This window comes from Artemia sp. Qi Xiang Cuo, chromosome 14 (assembly GCF_049724085.1).
Source record: "Artemia sp. Qi Xiang Cuo chromosome 14, ASM4972408v1, whole genome shotgun sequence".
In the NCBI taxonomy this organism is placed as follows: Eukaryota; Metazoa; Arthropoda; class Branchiopoda; order Anostraca; family Artemiidae; genus Artemia; species Artemia sp. Qi Xiang Cuo.
Genome location: NC_142807.1, coordinates 42,458,879 through 42,481,240, shown reverse-complemented (window position 1 = coordinate 42,481,240; position 22,362 = coordinate 42,458,879). Strand labels below are relative to the sequence as shown.

The 22,362-nt window shown below is 34.4% G+C and overlaps 1 protein-coding gene across 1 annotated transcript in view; it reads left to right on the top strand.

The window, feature by feature from the left end:
- The first annotated feature begins 6,157 nt into the window (after positions 1-6,157).
- LOC148944489 (uncharacterized) overlaps positions 6,158-22,362 on the top strand; it is a 163,009-nt gene continuing 146,804 nt past the window's right edge. The window contains exon 1 of the mRNA XM_089099940.1: positions 6,158-6,330. Coding sequence (XP_088956066.1) covers positions 6,271-6,330 — 60 coding nt within the window. The 5' untranslated portion in view covers positions 6,158-6,270. The remainder of the gene's footprint in view (positions 6,331-22,362) is intronic.

Genomic DNA, 22,362 nt, shown 5'->3' with positions numbered 1-22,362 from the left:
CTTTGGTTGCTAAATGCATAATTTTTATTATGAAATAAATGAAAAACGGCCTAGCGGGAGGTAGACAGTCAAGAAATGTCATTGTGGGGTGAATTACCTGGAGTATCATGTTTTACAGCTTAAAAGTTAAGGTGGAGGCGTTAAAGAATTTTTTCCATGGAGGAGGGTGAAAATCCAACAATTACTCAGAAAAACGGTGCATTTCGTTAAAAGTCCTTCAAAGATACCTCTTAGTGAAATTAGGATTGCCAATTAGGTTAGTAGAGGTTATAATGAAAATGTATGAGGTGGTTAAAGTAGTAGTGAAGGTAGGTATTTCTTATTCTAGGCCAGTTTTAAGTAATGTAGGCCTCAAACAGGGATGCACTCTATCGCCGCGTTTGTTTTCTCTTTTTATTAATGATATTGAGCAGTATTTTAGAAATAGAAATGTCCCTATGTTAAAATTAATGTCGCTGGAGCTGTTTTGTTTATTATTTGCAGATGACATAGTATTGCTTGCGAAATCGGCTCCGGATTTTCAAAAGATGTTAGAGATTTTGGATAGTTATCTGGAGAGTAAAAAATTAGTTTTAAATATTGAAAAATTAGTTATATTAGTTTTTGGAAATGATGAAAGGGAAAAGAATAAGTTTTATTTTAAAGGGAAAGAGATGAAGGAAGTTAATGATTATATTTATTTGGGATGTAAGTTCACAAGTTCAGGGAAATGGAGTAATCAGGTGCAAATAACGAGTTGGAAGGGTCAGAAGGCTTCATGGGCATTATTGAAGAGTCCCCTTAGGCATCTAGGACCGGCAGATATTAAGCTACAGAAGAGAAATTTTGAGACGAAGGTAGGCCCAGCATTGAGTTACGGTGGGGAAGTTTGGGGTTTTGAAAAAGGGGAAAAAATAGAGAGAATTTATTTAGGACATTTCAGGAGACTTTTAGGGCTAAGCGGGAAATTTAATAATCTGGTGTTAAAGGGTGATCTAGAATTCTTTTCATTGAGGGTAAAAAGATTGGTTAGAATGATAGGATACTGGGAAAAGGTGATTGGTTTACAGAATAATAGGTTAGTAAATGCAGCTTATCTGGAGGTGTTGCAGGATAGAAGGAAATGTTCATGGGCTTCCCAGGTAAAATCAATCTTAAATAGTTGTGGGTTATCAGGTGTTTGGAATGAAGGGAAGGGGATAGGGCTGGAAGTAGGAAATGTAGCAAAACTAGTAAAGGGAGTGCTTGAAGATCAGCAGATTCAGAAATGGCAGTGGGAAGTCGCAGCCTCGGTGTCCCTCGGCATTTACCAGCAATGGAAGGAGGTCTGGGGATATGATAATTATTTTAAGGCGGGTTTAAATAGTGAAGAAATTAAGTGGTATATATCAGGGAGGGGTAATTTTCTAGCATTTGGAGAAAGGAGAAAATATTTAGGGAGTGTAAGGGTAAAGGAGGGTCCTTACTCATGCCCTATGTGCGGAGAAAATGGGGAGGATCTGCTTCACTTCATGGCCCTTTGTCCCGAATTACAGGATCTAAGGAAAGATTTATTTTTTGTTAATGTGGGGACAAGTCAGTGGTTGGTTTCAGTAATGGGATCAAAATATTATGGGACAATAAGAATGATAGCAAAGTATATAAAATTGGGTATGTCACATAGAGATAGATTTTTGTAAAAGGGGTGGGGTGAGTGTGGAAAGTATTGTTGTATGTGTGTAAGCTGTTTTCTTGTTTGTTGTTTTTGTAGTCATGGCCCTTGATAGATGTAACATACATCTATCTATTTATGTTAGTTTAATGATATCGTGTGCTTTATTATGTTTTTGTAATGTTTTGTAATTTTGCGTTGTTATTGTTATGTAGGCTACCATACTTTGCTATGAGTGTTATAATCATGTTATTATTTTGTGTGATTTTTCTTTTTTGCCATGGCCCAAAGTGGCTTTTATTGCAATAAATATCTATCTATCTATCTATCTATCTATCTATGGTTTAAATGTAAAAATAATATCAGCTCGTCCGGGGACGGGGGACTGTTACACTCCCTTCATATAAGGAAGAATTTCTGCTCGTGTTAAGTTTTAATTTTTCTCCTTGCTCCCAGTCGAAATATCTTTTTTTTTATTTGATCTTTAGAGATAAGAGAACATATAAAGCTTAGAGGGCATGCGTGATACCATTCTTCTACCTCACCTGCAAACACGCCAAAGTCACAAACAGAAATTTCCTGCAAAAGTAAACGGTAGCATTTTCGTACCCATGGGAAAACATTTCCTTTTCAGAGCTATAAATGTCTCTTTTTACATACAAAGAAAAAACTTGGGCGATTGGGCCAGGGAATCGCTGCACATAACTTTTAACATTTTTATTTTATTTAGATTATAGTCTTACTTCAGTTCGAAACTGCTGCCTTCTAGTTTACCTGCCTATAGGACTCTAATTCACCTTTTACACTGTAGGCTCTGGTTCAGGAACAAGAGGAACACATTCTTTTTGGCCTCAGACAAGAATTATGCACAACTTTTCAAAATAGTGTATGTTTTTCGTAAAAACCATGGAACTTAGACAGTTGCAATGTTCTTACAATGAACTGAAATGGTAGCTAAAGAGAAAAAAGGACAAAATGGATAGTTTTTTCTTTGGTAAAGAAATTGAAGCCCAGCTTTGCTCTTTTCTTTTGTAGTAACATTAGAAAATCGGCCTGTGACACAAGTAAATCAACTTTTGAAACAAAACAGACACAGTATTTTTTTTTTTTTTTATATATATATATTTTTTTTAAACAAGAAGTCGGCTGGCATTGACCGTGTATCCACCCTTCACCTTAGCCACTGCAGCCCAACTTTCATGGGACACCTAACTCTTCTCTTTCAGATGAACTTCACCACTGGACTCGTACAATCCGCATTCAGTACTGGGTCGCTTTGGCCAGTCCCGAAGAAAGGAAAAGGTACTTCGGAATGTGCTTCATTCAGACCGATCACAGTAGCACCAACGCTTTGCAAAATCTTCGAACTTTTGGTCATTGATGAAATCCAGGAAAAATGCTGGACTCCCCCTTCTCAATTTGGGTTCCAGAGGGGTCTTGGTTGTGGCCACGCCATTTCTGCTTTGGCTTCAGTCTTGATTGACGCTGATGAATCAAAGGAGTCCATTGTTATAGGTCTACATGACGTCTGCCTTGCCTACGACTCACTTCTCCATGACCAACTCATTCTGGATATGGGAAAGAAAGGTGTACAGAAGAGCATCCTACTACCCATTAAAGCGACACATGTGCGACCACCTACAGGCTGAACTCCTACTTCCTGGCCATGGTCGAGCTCTACTGATGCTGTCCTACTGAGGGAATCCTGTAGTCCCAGTAAAAAAAGGTGAAAGGGTAAAAAAGGAACACATCCTTTTCGGCCTCAGACAAGAATTATGCACAACTTTTCAAAACAGTGTATGTTTTTCCTTTTTGGCCTCAGACAAGAATTATGCACAACTTTTCCATGAGAACAAACCATTTGTTCCATGTTTTTTTCCAAAGACCATGGAACTTAAACAGTTGCATTGTTTTTACAATGAACTAAAATGGTAGAGAGTAAAGGACAGAACGGATAGTTTTTTTCTTTGGTAAAGAAATTGTTGCTCACCTTCGCTCCTTTCTTTTGTAGTGACATTAGAAAATCGGCCTGTGACACAAGTAAATCAACTTTTGAAACAAGACAGACACATAATTTCTGTTTTTTTTTTTTTTTTTTTAGATTGATCAACTATCCTAGCTGATCAAAGTATTCCGCCTCAGTATTTTAGTACGAAAACTTGGTTATGAGATAAACGATTTTTGAAATTTGCGGAGGCTAAGAAGCAATTTTACTCCCCCCCCCCCACCGGTAACTTTTTGTCAGAGACTGACTGGTAACACTCTCTATGAATCGGAAACGTGCCTTGATTTTCCAATCTGTATAATTGGAGGCATAATGTGGATCTCGACCCCTTTTAAAAACTCCCCTCCTATTTCGGTCAACTTGTTAGCTAAAAAGTTATCATGTTGCGCCTTGTTTGAAGCCAAATACATAAAGTGTTTTAAGTATGTATGCTTAGAGGCATAAAATGGAACTGTAGACCCTCCAACTGCATCCCTGCCGGTGCTAGTTTGTAAGTAGAACGGTATATATGTTGCATCTTGTTTGAAACAGAATCATTGGAGGATTTTTAAAGTGTATGATTGGAAGACCAAACTGGACTCGTAGTCTTTTCAACATCATATCCTCCCATCAATAGCTTTTCAGTGGAAAGGTGAGTTGCGTTTTTTTTGTACAGAATAAGGAAAATCGCATCTGCCTAGCATCTGCCTTTACTCTTAGGTTCACTGTAGTATGTTACCGTCTGATCTCTGTACCCTTCAAATAAGGTTTTTTGAATCATGACTAACATCCTTGCCAAAGCTATCGCAAAATGTGGGTAACTTGTGACATTGTAAAATGTTTATTCTAAAATCTTCTATGTTTGACTTGAACGACCTACTATGGTGGGTGACTCTATGGTGGATGACTAATTTTCCATTGCGATACATATTTGGGGTAAGTTTGTAAATAAGTTGATATTGACCAGCTGTAAGCCAGTCTAAGGCTAATTTATAACGTAAGCTCTGCTAGATAAAGCTATTTTTTTGTGTAATTTCTGGAAATATCCTGTGGAATTTTCAGATGGAATAGTTTGTGGGAGCTTTGTAATGATGTTGAGCTGAGCAAAATTTGGCTGAAATTGAAAATATATTTAAAAGAAACATTTTGAAATATTAATGTTAAAGCATCCCAATAAACAAATTAATAGCAAAAATTTGGAATTTGCTATATATTGTCCAAGAAAATTATTTAAGTTTGAATATCAAGCGCTTCTATTTCTTCGGAGCTCAATGCAATGACTTGCTATTTCCGAACATTTGATAACTTTCTTAGCAACCTACTCTGAAAATCCAAATAGAATTCAAGCTGCTCAGCAAAAACCTCGCATTAGTGATAATGAAATGTATTATTCGTTCCTGTACAGAAGCTTTGTTTGAAAAACCCTAAATGGAAAACGGCCAAAAATTTTTTTCTACCCTCCCTTTTTAGGTCTTTTAGCTACCAACTTTCGCTAATAGCTTTGTTAAGACAGCAAAAACAGAATTTTAGTTAATAAAAATTGTCTACTAACATTCCGTGCAAACGTAATAATTGGGCGGGAAACTTGAAAACAATTTGCTTGAAAATAAACTTGAAAATTTCAGAGATTGTTTGCGGGGCCAAGAGGACCTCAAGGCAGAAAACAAAATATATTAGGGCCGTTTTTTAGCACTAAGATCTTACATCTAAGGTCTTGCATCTTTCTGCAAAGATTATCGTTTTTTAACTCATCTTTGTTCTAAGATCTTACAGCTCACTGATGTAAATGTGAAGAACGCCACTGTTCTGCCATATAGAACAATGATGAGAGAACTTTGATGATATACTCATCATTGTTCTCAGACCGCTGATCAGAGCAGAATGATGAAAGACGTTTGCATAAAAACGACAAAAGATGTAAGATCTTAGTTCAAAGATTTGACTTTTAAGTGTTTTCTGACAAAAGATGTAAGATCTTTGCACATTGATGAGTGAAAAAACAGCCCTATTCTAAGAATATACTAAATTTAAGAAACATTAGCAGTCCTGAACTCACTATCAATATTAGAAGCGTAGAAATTAGTAACCGTGCTTTGCTGCGTTGTCTAGTCTTTTGAATATTGTGCTTGAAATTCTCCAACAATTTTCACCATCAATAATTCAATTTCAAATCGTCAGAGAAATTCTCTAACACTATTAGTGAACACAATCTGTCCGTATGGCGGAAACATAATTGTTTGGAAATTTGTTAGCTAACAGTTTTTGGCGAAAAAAACATTAATTTTGGCAATGCAAATTTGCTAAATTCAACTCGAAAGAAGTCGATTATTCGAAAGAAATTGACATATTCAACTCATGCCATCTGGCATGCGTAGGTATGTTTTGTTCCTATCGCTGTATTCAACTTTATCGCTCTCTATGAAACTTGTAGAACTTCAGAGCTAGATACCCGTCTAATATGTACTTGGCATGGTAAAAATGTTAAAAGCGGGTAATATTGCTTATGGGAACCTTTAATAATTACCATCATTCAGTAAAACTGAAGATTCAACACACCTTAGAGAAAGCTAAAACATTCAGAAGTTAATGTGCATAGGATAAGCTTATAAGGAAAAGTTATTGTGAATTATGTTATGAACGTGTGAAAAGTGAGAAAATGGGGAAAACACGGATATTATCTATTTTTGGATATCTTTTAGTCGCCCATCTTCATTTAGTAAGTTATATTGATTGTTGTTGGTCTAATCATGTTCTATCTTTCTATTCGGTAGATTTCTAATTCAGGGGCTTTTTGCTATCATGGAAAGTAGTTGAGCTAGGTGAATGAGAATTTCAGAAGTGTATCAGAGCCATAGGCTAATGGTCTCCTGGTAAAACACTTTGAAGCACCTACTTCCACTCCTTTCTCCAGAGGGCACTGACCTTTAACAATCTTATGTTATAAAAATGAAATCTTGCCAAATAGATTTTTTGCTCTATTAAGGCAAAAGAAAAGTGTTTGAGCCCCATATCTTTGCTCAGTCGTTTTTGCTCAAATTTTTAAAGACCTTAAAAAAAATTAATTCAGAGAAAAAAACCCTTGATGTGCCTAAAAATTCTCCTGAAATAACAGAAATTACTTCACAAAAAAAAATTAATAAACATAGGCCAATTAAAAAAATAAGAATGGGGTAGACTTAGCAGCTATCCTTCCTCCAGCGTATATTTTGGGCCCTGGATTCATTCCTGAAAGTTTTATTCACTTAACTCACCTACTTTCTAAGATAGCAAGGGGTGCCTAAGCTGTTATTTTAATTTTATCAAACAGCTCGTGGTAACGAACTGTAAGTAAGGAGCGACGCGGCAACCGAAACTCTAAAAAGCAGAATTTTAATATCAATAGATATATCAAAAGAAGGGGCTTATTATGCCGATTTCAAATATATAAGATTAATTAAGTTTAGTTTTCATATAAAAGGCTGCGAGCCAGGTATTAAAAAGTTCCAAAGCCGCCAGTAGCAGAATTCGACAGAATTCCAAAAGCTGCCAAGTCTGCGAACAACTTTCAAAATTTGCCAACAGATTTTACTAGGCCATGAAAACTGCCAAGTAGCATTGCTACTATGCTACCCCACTTTTTTCACGATGGCTAAGGGCCTGAGGAAATTTGCTTGATTTTCACAAAAGGGGAGGAAGACCCTCTTAAAGTCAAGGAATCTTCATGGAAATCACACCGTCGGATTTAGCATGTCAGAGAACCTAATGCAGAGGTTTCAAGCTCCCATCTTTATAAATGTGGAATTTTGCATTTTTTGCAAAAAGAATGATCATGGATGCTTGTTGATTGTTTTTATTTTTCTTCCCCAGGAGATATCGTATCGAACCAGTGGGGGTGCTACCATTTCGAATAACCGTCACAAGCACTAAACGTCATTTCGTCGATAAGAAAAAACCGTCAGAACCACTAACCGTCAGAACGTCGACAGTCATAACATCGACACGTCAGTGCATCGACAGTCACAATCACTACCTGTCAGAACGTCGACAGTCATAACATCGACACGTCATAATATCTAAAAAAAAATTCGATGTTTTGACGTGTTGATGTTATGACTGTCGACGTTCTGACGGTTAGTGGTTCTGACAGATTTTCACTATGAAAAAATGACCTCGCTCAGGTTAGGTTAGGTTTTAATATATTATGTTTCTTATGTATTAGGTTTTAATAATTAGGTTAGGCTAGGTTTTCGTTACATCTAAAAATTTTTAGATGTTATGACGTGTCGATGTTATGACTTTCGACGTTCTGACGGTTAGTGGTTCTGACGGATTTTCGTTATGAAATTTTTTTTAGATGTAATGACGTGTCGATGTTATGACTGACGACGTTCTGACAGGTACCGATTGTGATTGTCGATGAACTGAAGTGTCGATGTTGTGACTGTCGTTGTTGTGACGGTTAGTGGTTCTGGCGAATTTTTTATCGATGTTATGACGGATTTTGCAGTGCGAGTGAGGTTAGTGTTCCTGACAGTTAGCTGTTATGACGCCTTCCCGAACCAGCGTACCTAGAATATCTGAAGAGGGCTCAATTGAACGAAAATTAAGAGTTCTAGTGCCCTTTTTAAGTGACTGAAAAGGTTGGTCCGATATCTGATTGGTCTGATTGGTCCGAGGTCCGATATCTATGTATTTGGAGATAGTATGACCAAGGCCGTATCCAAGAGGGGGCTAGGGGGTTTGAACACCCCCCGGAAATTTTTGTCCAACTTGTAAAAAACGTAATAAAAATGAATATAATTTTTTTGATTTTTTAATTTTTTGTACCCCCCCCCCCCCGAAAATTACTTTATAAGCCCCCCAACTCTCCCACCCACAAAACCTGGATACGGCCCTGAATGTGACTCCCCTCCCCAGAGCCCCGTGGAAAAGGTTTTTAAGTTATCAAATTTGCCCATTATTTACGTAGGCTACAGTATTTGTTATTGGGAAGTATGAATGCCTTTTTCGATTGGGGAGAGGGTGAATTTTCTGCTTGGGGCATTTTCTACGCGGAGAATTTTCCATGGGGAAAAAAGTTACCGGGGAGGGGGTAAACATTTCAGGAGAATTTTAAAGTGGGGGAATTTGTCATAATTTGTATGTAAAATTCTTTTTATCTGTCTTACTTTCTCTTTGCTGACTCAATTTTACACGTGGAGATGTTAGTAGTAATTATTCGGGGCATATTTTCACCGGGATGGAATTTTATAGAGGTACTTTCCATGGAGGGGAAGCCGGGTTTCCTGGGATTATTTAAAAACGATTAGAAATTAGATAAAAAAAAAACAAGTTTTCAACTGAAAGTAAGGAGCAACATTAAAACTTAAAACGAACCGAAATTATTACGTATACAAGGGGGGTTGCCCCCTTCTTAATACCTCGCTCTTTACGCTAAAGTTTGACTTTTCGTCCCAATTTTTTTATGAACGAGTCATGAAACACAAGTGTCTTTTAATTAGAACAATAGTCTAAGAAGCTTTTTTGAAAGTACTAGAAAAATTATCATGAAGAGCGAGGTATTAAGAAGGGGGCCCCCCCCTCATATACGTAATAATTTATGTTTATTTTAAGTTTTAATGTTTCTCCTTACTTTCAGCTGAAAAAATTTATTTTTATTTAATTCTTTTCAAAGATTTGAAGATAATCTTATGAAATAATTCTCCTTATAAACTTGGCTAGGCTTAGTGGTAAGAGTAACAACCTAAGAGTAACACAATTTGATTTTCCATTGAGCAATTTTTCAAATATAGCCTAGCCTAAAATTGGTATAACCCTAGAATTAAGGCTATTGAGAAGTAAGCATGTTAAGAAAACAATTCTTGCTTCACAAAATACAGACAAATTGTACCCCTTTCTCGGGGGGGGGGGAGAATTACGAAAAAATTTATAAAACGCATCAAAAAAAATATTTATTTACGTTTTTCTATTCTTTTTACAAATCAAATAAAAATTTCAAGGGGGGGCGGGGGTCAAACCCGGTAAACCCCACGGATACAGATTTAGATTGGTATTCGTATGGCCTTAAATTCCCATTCAACACTCTTTCCAAATTTGAAATCTAATACCGTGACAATTGGATCGCAGCATCCCCCCTCCAATCACTGAATGTTGGCTTAGGGTATAAATAGAAGTTTGCTCATTTTGTTAGTTTGCATTAGTTATTTTGCTTAGGCCTATTTCTCATCAATAGTTGGTTTTAATGCCAAATAATGTTGGTTTGAAAAGAAAATCAGAACGAAATGAAAGTCCGACACCTAGAACTTTGCCAGGGAGGGGGCTGGGACTCAATCGCCACGGGAGCAAATATTAGATTGTAAGCCAAAAATTGGGGCTATTCAGAAAGAAACATGTCGAGAAAACAATTCTTACTTCATACGATAATATGCAGCGAAATTGTGGTTAACAAATTTTGAAAGCGATTCTGCTAATCTCTTCCCCCTCTCCCCCTAATGTGTGAATATATAGCCCAATGTATATAATTCTCATGTGTTTTTCCGTTACTTGATTTCGTCAGCGTTGATTCAATTTACGGGTACACGGGTTGAACAGGAGTTACACATGGCAAAATACATGGGAATCATATAATTTGGGCTATATATTCCCAAATTAGGGGTGTTGGGGTTAAAGTATAGTGGAATCGCTTAAATTTTCCAATTAACATACTTATGAGATAAATAAGAAATATACATACCTTTAAAATCAGAATTTCGTTCTAAATCCAAATATAGCACTCATTTGCGTCCGAAATGAATTTTATTCCCCTCCCCCTAATAAGCAATTATATATTCTGAGTTGTGTATGCACTGAATTCTCTGCAAGTCAGTCTTTTCTTCAAATTAATTTACCAGTTTGTCAAAATAATGGCCAAGTCATTATATATTATACATACAGTTCAGGGTATTAGGGTATTAGGGTTGCACATTAGGAGGGGAGGGGGATAAAGTTTAATTCCAAGGCGAATAAATATTATATTTGGATTCAGGATGAAATTCTGATTCTAAAGAAATGTCTATTTCTTGGATATCTCATTAGTGAGGTAATTGGAAAATTTACCCCAAAAATACGCCCCCCTCGAATAAAATCCTGGATACACCCTGGATAACAAAACAGAACACTTTGAAAAAACTTTTAAGGTGAAACGTAACAAAACAGAACACTGAAAAAAATAACTTTGGAATGGTCAGGATTTTCAGGGTTAACCCCGGTTTTCATAAATTTGAGTGGATTTCTATGCAATGCTTATGATTGCTATGAATTCCTCAAGAACTTGTAAGACACTTGTCCAGAACTTTGAGAAAAACAACTCTAAGGTGAAACCCAACAAAACAGATGACACTTTTGAAAAAAAAAACTTTTAATGTGAAATGTAAGAAAACAGAACACTTAAAAAAATTTTTAAGGTGAAACGTAACAAAACAGAACAATGAAAAAACTGCTATGGTCCCGATTTCTAGGGTTGACCCTGATTTTCATGAATTTGTGTGGATTTCTATGCAATTCTTATGATTTCTATGAATTCATCCAGTACTTGTAAGACACTTTTCAAGAACTTTGAAAAAAAAACACCTCGAACGTGAAACCCAATAAATCAGTTTATACTTTTGGAAAGAAACTGTTAAGGTGAAACGTAAGAAAAGAGAAAACTTTAAAAAAAAAACTTTTAAGGTTAAACATAACAAAACAGAAGACTGAAAATAAAACAACTTTGGTCTGGTCCGGATTTCCAGGGTCGACCCTGATTTTCATGAATTTGTCTCTTGGATCCATATACCTTAGGTTCAATTAAGTTTTTACTTTATATTTGGAAGTGTTGACATCAAGGACTCGAAATTAAAAAAATTTTCGTCTCTTTGATTCGTGTACCTTAGGTTGAAATATGATTTTTCTTTATATTTTGAAGTGTTGGTACCATGGACATGAAATTAAAATGTTTTTACGTCTCTCGGATCCATGTGTCTTAGGTTGAATTAAGATTTTTCTTTATATTTGGAAGTTTGGGTATCAAGGACATGAAAATTAAAATATTTTTTTCATCTCTTGGATCCTTGTACCTTAGGTTGAATTATAATTTTTCTTTATATTTGGAAGTGTTGGTACCATGGACATGAAATTCTAATGTTTTTTCGTCTCTCGGATCCATGTACATTAGTTCTAATTAATTTTTTTCTTTATATTTGGAAGTTTTGGTACCAAGGACATGAAATTAAAAAAAAATTTTCATCTCTTGGATCCTTGTACCTTAGGTTGAATTATAATTTTTCTTTATATTTGGAAGTGTTGGTACCATGGACATGAAATTGAAATGTTTTTGCGTCTTTTGGATCCATGTGCCTTAGGTTCAATTAAGAGCAAAAGTGCTTTTTTATTAGTTTTTGATACTCACTCACCAATTAAATACTTGGAATTGGCCAAGTAGTTGAGTTTGTTGTATGCAGAAGAGTTTTTTTTTTTAAGTTTTGATTCTCAGTCATCAATTAAAAGACTTGGAATTTACCAAGTAGCTGGTTGTTACTTTTTTTTTATTAATGTTTTATACTCGGTCACCAATTAAAAGATTTTTTTCAAAGTTTTGTGTTTTGTTACGTTTCACCTTAAAAGTTTTTTTTTTCAAAAGTGACTTCTGTTTTGCTGGGTTTCACCTTAGAGTTGTTTTTTTTTCAAAAATCTTACTTTTTTTTTCAAATTGTCTTACAAGTTCTTGATGAATTCATAGAAATCATAAGCACTGCATAGAAATCTACACAAATTCATGAAAATCCGGGTCAACCCTGGAAATCTCGACCATACCAAATTTTTTTTTCATTGTTCTGTTTTGTTACGTTTCACCTTAAAAGTTTTTTTTTCAAAGTATTCTGTTTTTCAAAGTGTTCAAGGGCGGGGGCCCCTGTGGGAGACTTGGGGCCTTGGTGGGGGACTTTGGGTCCTGGAGTGGGGTCTTGGAGTCCTGGATGAGAATGTGGGGTCCTAACTCGTGTGCAAGTCCGGCAATAGAAAACCGATGTGCACTGGGCCATTACATTACAATAATGAAACCTGCCCTTTTGTACTCATATTCAATTATCAATAATCAATAATCAGCTCGATACCATTAGAGTACAAAAAGATCTCCAAGTGTTCACAACGGCCATTTAATTAGAATAAGTAGCTCTTTTAAAAGTACTAAAAAACTTCAACGTAAAGAGGGAGTTATCGACGAGCGGGCGACCCCACTCATATACGTAATAATTTCTGTTCGTTTTAATGCTGGTCCTTACTTTTATTTTTTGCTCCTAGTGTTGCTTGGAGAATTCCCTCCCCTCATGAATAAATGCCTCTATGGAAAGATCCTCCCATGTAACCCCCCCCCCACAAGAAAAATCCCCCTGACAACGTCTGTATATTTCCCAATAACCAATTCTATATGTAAACAATGGGTCAAGTTCATAACTTGCAGCCTTCTCCCAGGGATTGGGAGGGTTGAGTTATCCTCAAGGACATAGTTATTGGATTTTTCGACTATGCTGAACAAAATTGCTATTTCAAAATTTTGTGTGGGTGACTTTGGGGAACAAATGAGCGTGGGAGGGAGGCTAGCTGCCCTCCAATAATTTTGGTGACTTAAAAAGGGCACTACAACTTTCGATTTCTGATTGAATGAGTCCTCTCTCGGTTTTCTAAGGTCATTGGTTCGATATGATCATCCCTGGTAAATCCCCTCCCAAAAAAAAAAAAAAAACAACAACAAATAAACACGCAGCCGTGATGCAAAATTCCACATTTTTACACATAGGAGTTTGAAACCCCTACAGCAGGGTTCTCTGATGTAGTGATTACCATTCACATCACTTGATATTTTGGGGGTGTTTCCCCCTTTTTCAAAAATGGGGCAAATTTTATTGGTCTCGTAACTTTTGATGGGTACCATTAAACTTTATGAATTTATATATTTTGAATAAGCATCAACATTCCATTCTTTTGAAGTATCTACTGTTATCAAAACTCTGTGTTTTAGATTTTTGGTTACTATTGAGCCGTGTCACTCTTTACTTGCAGTTCGTTACCACAAACTGTTTGAAAATGTTTTGAAGATTAATTTTACACGAACTCTGACGCTGAGCGGTGGATTCAGGGGACGAGGGGGACGCGACCCCCCCCCCCTAGCGTAGTCTATAGTAGTGTAATTTATTTAACTAACGCAAGTTTACGTCGATTCAACTTGCTCCTAACACATTTTTATCGGATTAACCTATTTTGCGCCCCCCCCCCCGAAAAAAAATTATCGGATCAACCTATTTTGCGCCCCCCCCCTAAAAAAAATCATGGATCCGCCCCTGTGTAGATCATGAGTACAGAAGCAAGGAGGTTCTCACCCAACTAGATTTCTTGGAAGAGGAACATAAGAGATGCTTGTTCACGATTTTCCCTCCTCTTAGAAAATTATATCCGTTGGTACAATTGTTTTATAATTCTGGGCTACACACATGAGTCCAACCGAAGTACGGTAATTATGCAGAAAGATTCCTGAAGGCACTACAAGTAGTAAGCGGCTAATGCATTGAAAACCTACCCGCAAACCTACGCCTGAGGCATGGATATGTGTGTAGGTTTTCAATGCATTGGGTTACCAGGGCCATTTGCAAAGAGGTACCATTTCTATAGAAGCTATAGTAATTTGAAATATCATATGGAATTTGCTTGAAGGTATATACTTTGCGTACGCCCCCGTACCAAACAGGTTGGGTATAATCTGTTCTGGTTCAAGTTTTTTCTGACACAATTAACTGAATTTCTATTTCATGATATACAAGTTTTTTTTTAGGTTAAATCCATGTCGGAAAAACCGGTGTATCTTTTTAGTTTTCTTTACAATTCATATTAGTAAAAGAATTGAATTCAAAGAGAATAGTTTTTATTTGCAAGGATATTAGTAGAGGAAAAAAATGAGTGGTGCATTTACACTATTGGAGATTAATGATGGAGCTAACAACAGTGATGTAATTACTTCTTTAGTTTACGAGATTTGTGAATTTTTTGCGAAGAGGTATTAGCGTGAAAGTATTGCGATGGTTAAGAATGCCTCACGGGTAATTAAAGAAAGGGGTGCTTACATCAGATACTTAATAGATTTGACGCTTACAAGAGACATTGTTAGAAGGTATTCAATAGCTTAATTGAAAAGTAACAATAGAATGACATTGTGACTTGACCTAGCTTTACCTCGCCGATGTGGTCTGTATAATACATAAGTAACGTTTGAAAAGTATTGTCAATTTAAAAAGAAATGGCTGAAGTGTTTCGAGGGGGATGAGTTGCATGGGGGGTTGAGTTGCACGAGGGTTCAGTTAAAGGGGCTACAGTTACACGAGGGTTTCGGTTATACAGGGGTTCAGTTACAAGGGGGGGGGGTTCAGTTGCACGGGGGTTAAGTTAAATGAGGAGTGACTTCCACAAGAGTAATAGTTTTCTTTACACTTCATGTTAGTAAGAGAATTGAATTCAAAGAGAATAGTTTTTATTTGCAAGGATATTAGTAGAGGAAATAAAATGAGTGGTGCATTTACATTATTGGAGATTAATGATGGAGCTAACAACAGTGATGTAATTACTTCTTTAGTTTACGAGATTTGCGAATTTTTTTTTTGCGAAGAGGTATTAGCGTAAAGGTATTGCGATGGTTAAGAATGCCTCACGGGTAATTAGCGTGTTTATTTGTTGTTTTTTTTAGGGGTGACTGTATCGACCCAGAGGTCCTATAATATTGAGAGAGTCCTCATTCAAATATAAATTATAAGTTCTAGTGTCCTTTTTAAGTGATCTAAGGATTTGGACGGCAACTAAGCCCCCATCCTAAGATAATTTTTTCCCAAAGTCACCGGATTAAAAATTTGAAATTGCCATATTTATTCAAAAAAAATTAATAACTATGTCTTTGAGGATGATTTAATCCCTCACATGCCCGGGAGGAGGACTGCAAGTTATGAGCTTTGTCCAGTGTTTACATATAGCTGTGGTTATTGGGAAGTATCTAGCCGTTGTCAGTTTTTTTTGGTCGCGATGGAGGGTTGGGGGGGGGGCGGCAGTGACTGTGTCTGATATAACCCTGGAGAACATGTGCATGGGGGAAGCGACGATTTCTAGTCGGAGGATTTAGGAGTTACCAGAATAGTTTAAAAATGATAAAAAACAAGATTTTAAACTATAATTTAAACTAGAAACTAGTTTAAATAAATAAAGCTTTCAGTTGAAAGTTTTTCAACTGAAAGTAAGGAGCAACTTTAAAACTTAAAAAGAACAGAAATTAATTCGTATATGAGGGGGGTCGCCCCTTCGTCAATACATCACTCTTTAGGCTAAAGTTTGTTTATTGCTTTCAAAAGAGCTATTTATTCTAATTAAGCGAGCTTTTTGATTCAGGGGTCATTTTTAAAGAATTGGAACAAAATTTGAACTTAGCGTGAAAGGCGAGGTGTTGAGGAGGAGGGAACCCCCCTAATCTACGTAATAATTTTGGTTCATTTTAAGTTTTAGTGTTTCTCCTTACTTTCAGTTGAGAATTTTTTTGAATATTTCTAATGCACTAAAACATAGAGCGCTACAAACATCAGTATCACCTTTAGAGGGACAATTTATCTGTAAAAGAGGGGTTATTATTTCCTTACTAAATTTTTTTTATTTTTTTTTTTTTAAGGAGGAATTGGATTCATGCAATTACTCTCCCCTGAAAAGCGACCGAGATGGAACGATACCACATCGATGCAAGCTACCAAAATACACGGTGAAAATATCCCTTTACATATTGACAACGATTCAAGTGAAACAAGAAAACGGTTAAGGACACTTGTAAAAACACAGAAAAAGGACAAACATACCCTTCTTTATAATGGTAGAGATGTGAGACACTTTAGTCTATTAAACCACGCAATGAAATACACTCTGATATCCTTATACCCCGTGATATCGTTATGCTAATCATTCCAAAACATAAAAATGCTTCAACGAGCAAAGAGATTTTTTTTTTTTTTTTTTTAATTTTACTTTAAAGTTTTGTTTAGAAATTAAAGGTTATTAAATTTTTAACAAGTTAAAAACGGTTAATAGACGACTCGAATTTCACTTTAATCAATTGTAACAATAGTAGATTTCCAACAGATGATAAATCTTCCATCAAATCATGAGTAGAAAATACACTCTCAGATCCAGCATGCCAGGGAACACACTTTCATATTCAGCATATAGGAGAACCCTAAATGGTCACCCCCTAAAAAGGTAAGTTAACCCTAAATGGTTATTGGTTAGTGAACTGTAATCTGTTTGAGTATGATAAAAGCTTATGGAGTACTACATTACGTTATATAAACAGACTGGGATTCTATGATAGAGTGATTACACCACTTAATAATACTGGTCAGGAACTGAGAAATGTCCAGGAGGAAGTCAGTGGAATTTGCAGCTTTTTCGGAGTTGAAGCACTCTATGTAAGGGGCAATATACCTACAGATAAAGTTTTAATTCAAAAGTGTGACCATAGGATTCCACTCTTCAATCTAGAAGAGTTTAAGTGTCTTAAATTTGAGGGGGGTTATAACCGTCCTGAAGACGAGGTTACGTTCTTCGCACAGTGGATAGCTAAGAACATACCTGATTGTGATAAATCCATAAGACATGTTAAAAACTATTCTATATCAAGGGACCATCGTTTTTGTATTTTTAAGTGTTAGCTACCATAAATATTTTTCATTAAACATTTGTTGTTGTTTTTTTTTTCTTTCTCAAAAAAAAAAATAATTTTTCAAAAAGATAAATTTTTATAATTCATTAAATATATACTTTTTTCTACGCAAGTTAATTTTAAAAAATTTACGTCAGTCATAAAAAATTCGCGTTTTGTTTGGTCAGAGACACGATGTGACTTCCCCACCGGTATTCTATGACCGGTTATTGACACTACCTGATCTATTGCATGTATTAAATCAGTATTTTTTACGCAGTGGAACGATAAACATATAAGTCATATCTTTTAAAAAAAAAGTGAAGATGGATCATTTCAATAAAGTGTGTTTACGTAACAAGGTTATTGTAGCATTGAATGCTGACAAAGAGGCTTATTTAAACTTTGAAACAAGTACAGGTGGTAGCCCTATTGGAAATGTATGCATGCATTGTCATGACAGTAAGGAATTAAATTTCTTTGGAATACCCAAAAAATTCAACTCTTATGTTGGTGGTTATGCGAGATTGAGATCTCCAGAGATGATTGCACTCATAGAGAATGCCAACATAAAAATAATCATTGATGATAGAGGACAACTCCTTGGTGCTGTTGCAGGTAACACATTACCTACTGATACATCCAATCGTCACCTTTCGGGTATTAGCATTCAACGGAAGATCAATAAAAGAAAGGCCTACTCTTCTACTAATATCGTAAACCATATCTTGTCTACGTGTCGAAACTGTTCCCTGTGTAAAAATAATGTGATAATTGACAGTGAAATTGCCAGAAAAATAAAAGGGGCATTGTCAGAAAATATCACGATGGAATATAAAGATGAATCGATGAAAAAGAAACCACCAGCAAACGTTACTGCCATTGATCAAACAGTCATTGATCCAAATAATACCAAAGACGAAAAGTATATTGGGCCTGTTGATGAGACACCAGTAAAAATTGTGTATGACTCAAAATGGAATAATGATTATTCTACTGATTACGAACTAAGAGAAGACAATAGCTATAATATCAAGAGAGAACATGGTGAACTATTTTATGGAACAGATTCAAAATGTCCAAAGTTAATCATTGATATTAATAATGTATCATAATATATTTTTTGTATTAATATTCTACATAGCATTATTTCATTAAAAATATTTGATGCATTACATCGTTTTGTGTTCATTATTTTTAGAGTAAACTAGCATATCAAACGTTTAGAATGTCTAATAAAACGTCGGAGATGTAAGAAAAGGAATTTGCATACATCTATTTTCAGACACATGGGAACAAATTCTTTCTTGAATTCTCCTCCTGGATAAATAAAAAAGACATTTCATTCAAGAAATTATGACGAAACTCTAAGTAAGCAACAAACTCTTTCTTGAAGTTACCTCATGGATACACAATGCAGAAATTTCATTTAAGAAATTATCAAAAACTGTAAGTAAGTAGCAAATTCTTTCAAAAATATGTTAATACGTTTAAGCAATAAATATCTTTAAGCTTAACTCATCTTTATTCTTTAGAATAGTTTTATGCATTTCATTAAATTATGAAGAAATTGTAAGTAAGTAGCAATAGCTTTCTTGAATTCTCTTCCTGGACACAATACAGATATTTAATTCAAGAAATCATAATAAAATTATAATTAAGTAATAAAGTCTTTATTGTTTTGATCTATTGGATACACAATACTGAAATTTCATTCAAGAAATTATGAAGGAATTGTAAATAGGTAACACACTCATGTTACCTCATGGATACGCAATGCAGAAATTTCATTTAAGAAATTATCAAAAATTTTAAGTAAGTAGCAAATTCTTTCTTGAATTCGCCTCCTGGGTAAATAAAAAAGACAGTTCATTAAATAAATTATGAAAAAATTGTAAGTAAGTAGCAAATTCTTTCTTGAATTCACCTGCTGGATAAACAAAAAGACATTTCGTTCGAGAAATTATGACAAAATTCCAAGTAAGTAACAAACTCTTTATTGTTTTCATGACTTAGATACACTATGTAGAAATTTAATTCAAGAAATTATTAAAAAATTCTCATTAAGTAACAATTTCTTCCTTTAAGTCAACTCTTGTATACACAATACGGAAATTTCATTTAAGAAATTATGAAAAAAAAACAATTTCTTTCTTAAAGTCAACTCTTTGATACACAATACGTAAATTTCATTCAATAAATTATTAAAATATTTGTAAGTAATTAACAAACTCTTATTTTTTTCAACTATTGTATATACAGTACAGATACTTCATTCAAGAAATTATGAAAAAACCGCAAGTAAGTAACTTTTTTTTCTCTTTATCAAAAACAATTTTCACTTAGCTACACGATGTAGACCTGGGTAAATAAAAAAGACAGTTCATTAAAGAAATTATGAAAAAATTGTAAGTAAGTAGCAAATACTTTATTGAATTCACCTGCTGGATAAACAAAGACATTTCGTTTGAGAAATTATGACAAAATTCCAAGTAAACAAACTCTTTATTTTTTTCATGACTTAGATACACGATGTAGAAATTTAATTCAAGAAATTATGAAAAAATTCTCAGTAAGTAGCAATTTCTTTCTTGAAGTCAACTCTTGGATACACAATACGGAAATTTCATTTAAGAAATTATGAAAAAAAAACAATTTCTTTCTTGAAGTCAACTCTTGGATACACAATACGGAAATTTCATTCAAGAAATTATGAAAATATTTGTAAGTAACAAACTCTTTTTGTTTTCACCTCTTGGATATACAGTACAGATACTTCATTCAAGAAATTATGAAAAAATCGCAAGTAAGTAACTTTTTTTTCTCTTTATCAAAAACAATTTTCACTTAGCTAAACGATGTAGACCTGGGTAAATAAAAAAGACAGTTCATTAAAGAAATTATGAAAAAATTGTAAGTAAGTAGCAAATTCTTTCTTGAATTCACCTGCTGGATAAACAAAAAGACATTTTGTTTGAGAAATTATGACAAAATTCCAAGTAAGTAACAAACTCTTTACTTTTTTCATGACTTAGATACACGATGTAGAAATTTAATTCAAAAAATTATGAAAAATTCTCAGTAAGTAACAATTTCTTTCGTGAAGTCAACTCTTGGATACACAATACGGAAATTTCATTTAAGAAATTATGAAAAAAGTAACAACAATTTCTTTCTTGAAGTCAACTCATGGATACACAATACGGAAATTTCATTCAATAAATTAATAAAATATTTGTAATTAAGTAACCAACTCTTTCTTGATTTAACCTCTTGGATATACAGTACAGATACTTAATTCAATACATTATTAAATAATAACAAGTAATTAACTTTTTTTTTTCTCTTTATCAAAAAAAAATATAACATAGATTATTGATGTAGAAATTTAATTAAAGAAATTATTGAAAAATTCTCAGTAAGTAAAAATTTCTTTCTTGAAGCCAATTCTTGGATACGCAATACGGAAATTTCATTCAAGAAATTATGAAAAAATTGTAACTAAGTAGCAAATTCCTTCTTGAATTTACCTGTTGGACAAACAAAAAAGACATTTCGTTCAAGAAACTATGACAAAATTCTAAGTAAATAACAAACTCTTTATTGTTTTCACGAGTTAGATATACGACGTAGAAATTAAATTCAAGAAATTATGAAAAAATTCTCAGTCTAAGTAGCAAATTCTTTATTTAATTCACCTGTTGGATAAACAAAAAAACATTTCGTTCAAGAAATTATTACAAAATTCTAAGTAAGTAACAAACTTTATTGTTTTCACGAGTTAGATATACGACGTAGAAATTAAATTCAAGAAATTATGAAAAAATCGCAAGTAAGCTTTTTTTTCTCTTTATCACAAACAATTTTCACTTAGCTACGCGATGTAGAAATTTAATTCAAGAAATTATGAAAAAATTCTCAGTAAGTAACAATTTCTTTCTTGAAGTCAACTCTTGGATACACACAATACGGAAATTTTATTCAAGAAATTATAAAAAATATTTGTAAGTAAGTAACAAGCTCTTTATTGATTTCACCTCTTGAATATACAGTACAGATACTTCATTCAAGAAACGTGATTAAACACGTTTTGAAACTACATGCTATTTGTATGCCTTTCCTTGGCACCTTTCCAAACGAGCGGGGATTCCCCACTGGTTCCTACACATTGCAAGAAGTGAGCATTACTACACCTCAACTTGTACAACCCGACTTGTTTTTGAGGGACCAATCGCGAGATAGATTGAAATTCAACATCGCTTTATTACATATTTTGAAGGTTCATTTAGACGCGGTAACGTGCGCACATGTAACCTCGTCTAAATGAACCTTAAAAAATGAAATAAAGCTATGTCGACTTTACATATCTCTCCCGATTGGTCCCTAAAAACCAGTCTGGTTGAAAACGTGGAGTTTTCGTACTGCTCACTTTTTGCAATGTGTAGGAACCAGTGGGGAATCCCCGCTCGTTTGGAAAGGTGCCAAGGAAAGGCATACAAATAGCATGTAGTTTCAAAACGTATTTAATCACGTTTCTTGAATGAAGTATCTGTACTGTATATTCAAGAGGTGAAATCAATAAAGAGCTTGTTACTTACTTACAAATATTTTTTATAATTTCTTGAATGAAATTTCCGTATTGTGTGTATCAAAGAGTTGACTTCAATAAATAAATTGTTACTTACTGTGAATTTTTTCATATTTTATTTAACTAAATTTCTAAATCGCGTAGCTATTTGAAATTTGTTTTTGATAAAGAGAAAAAAAAAAGCTACTTAGTTGTAATTTTTTCATTGTTTCTTGAATTTAATTTCTACGTCGTATATCTAACTCGTGAAAACAATTAAGTGTGTTACTTACTTAGAATTTTGTCATAATTTCTTGAACGAAATGTTTTTTTGTTTATCCAACAGGTGAATTCAAGAAAGAATTTGATACTTAGACTGAGAATTTTTTCATAATTTCTTGAATTTAATTTCTACGTCGTATATCTAACTCGTGAAAACAATAAAGAGTTTGTTACTTATTTAGAATTTTGTC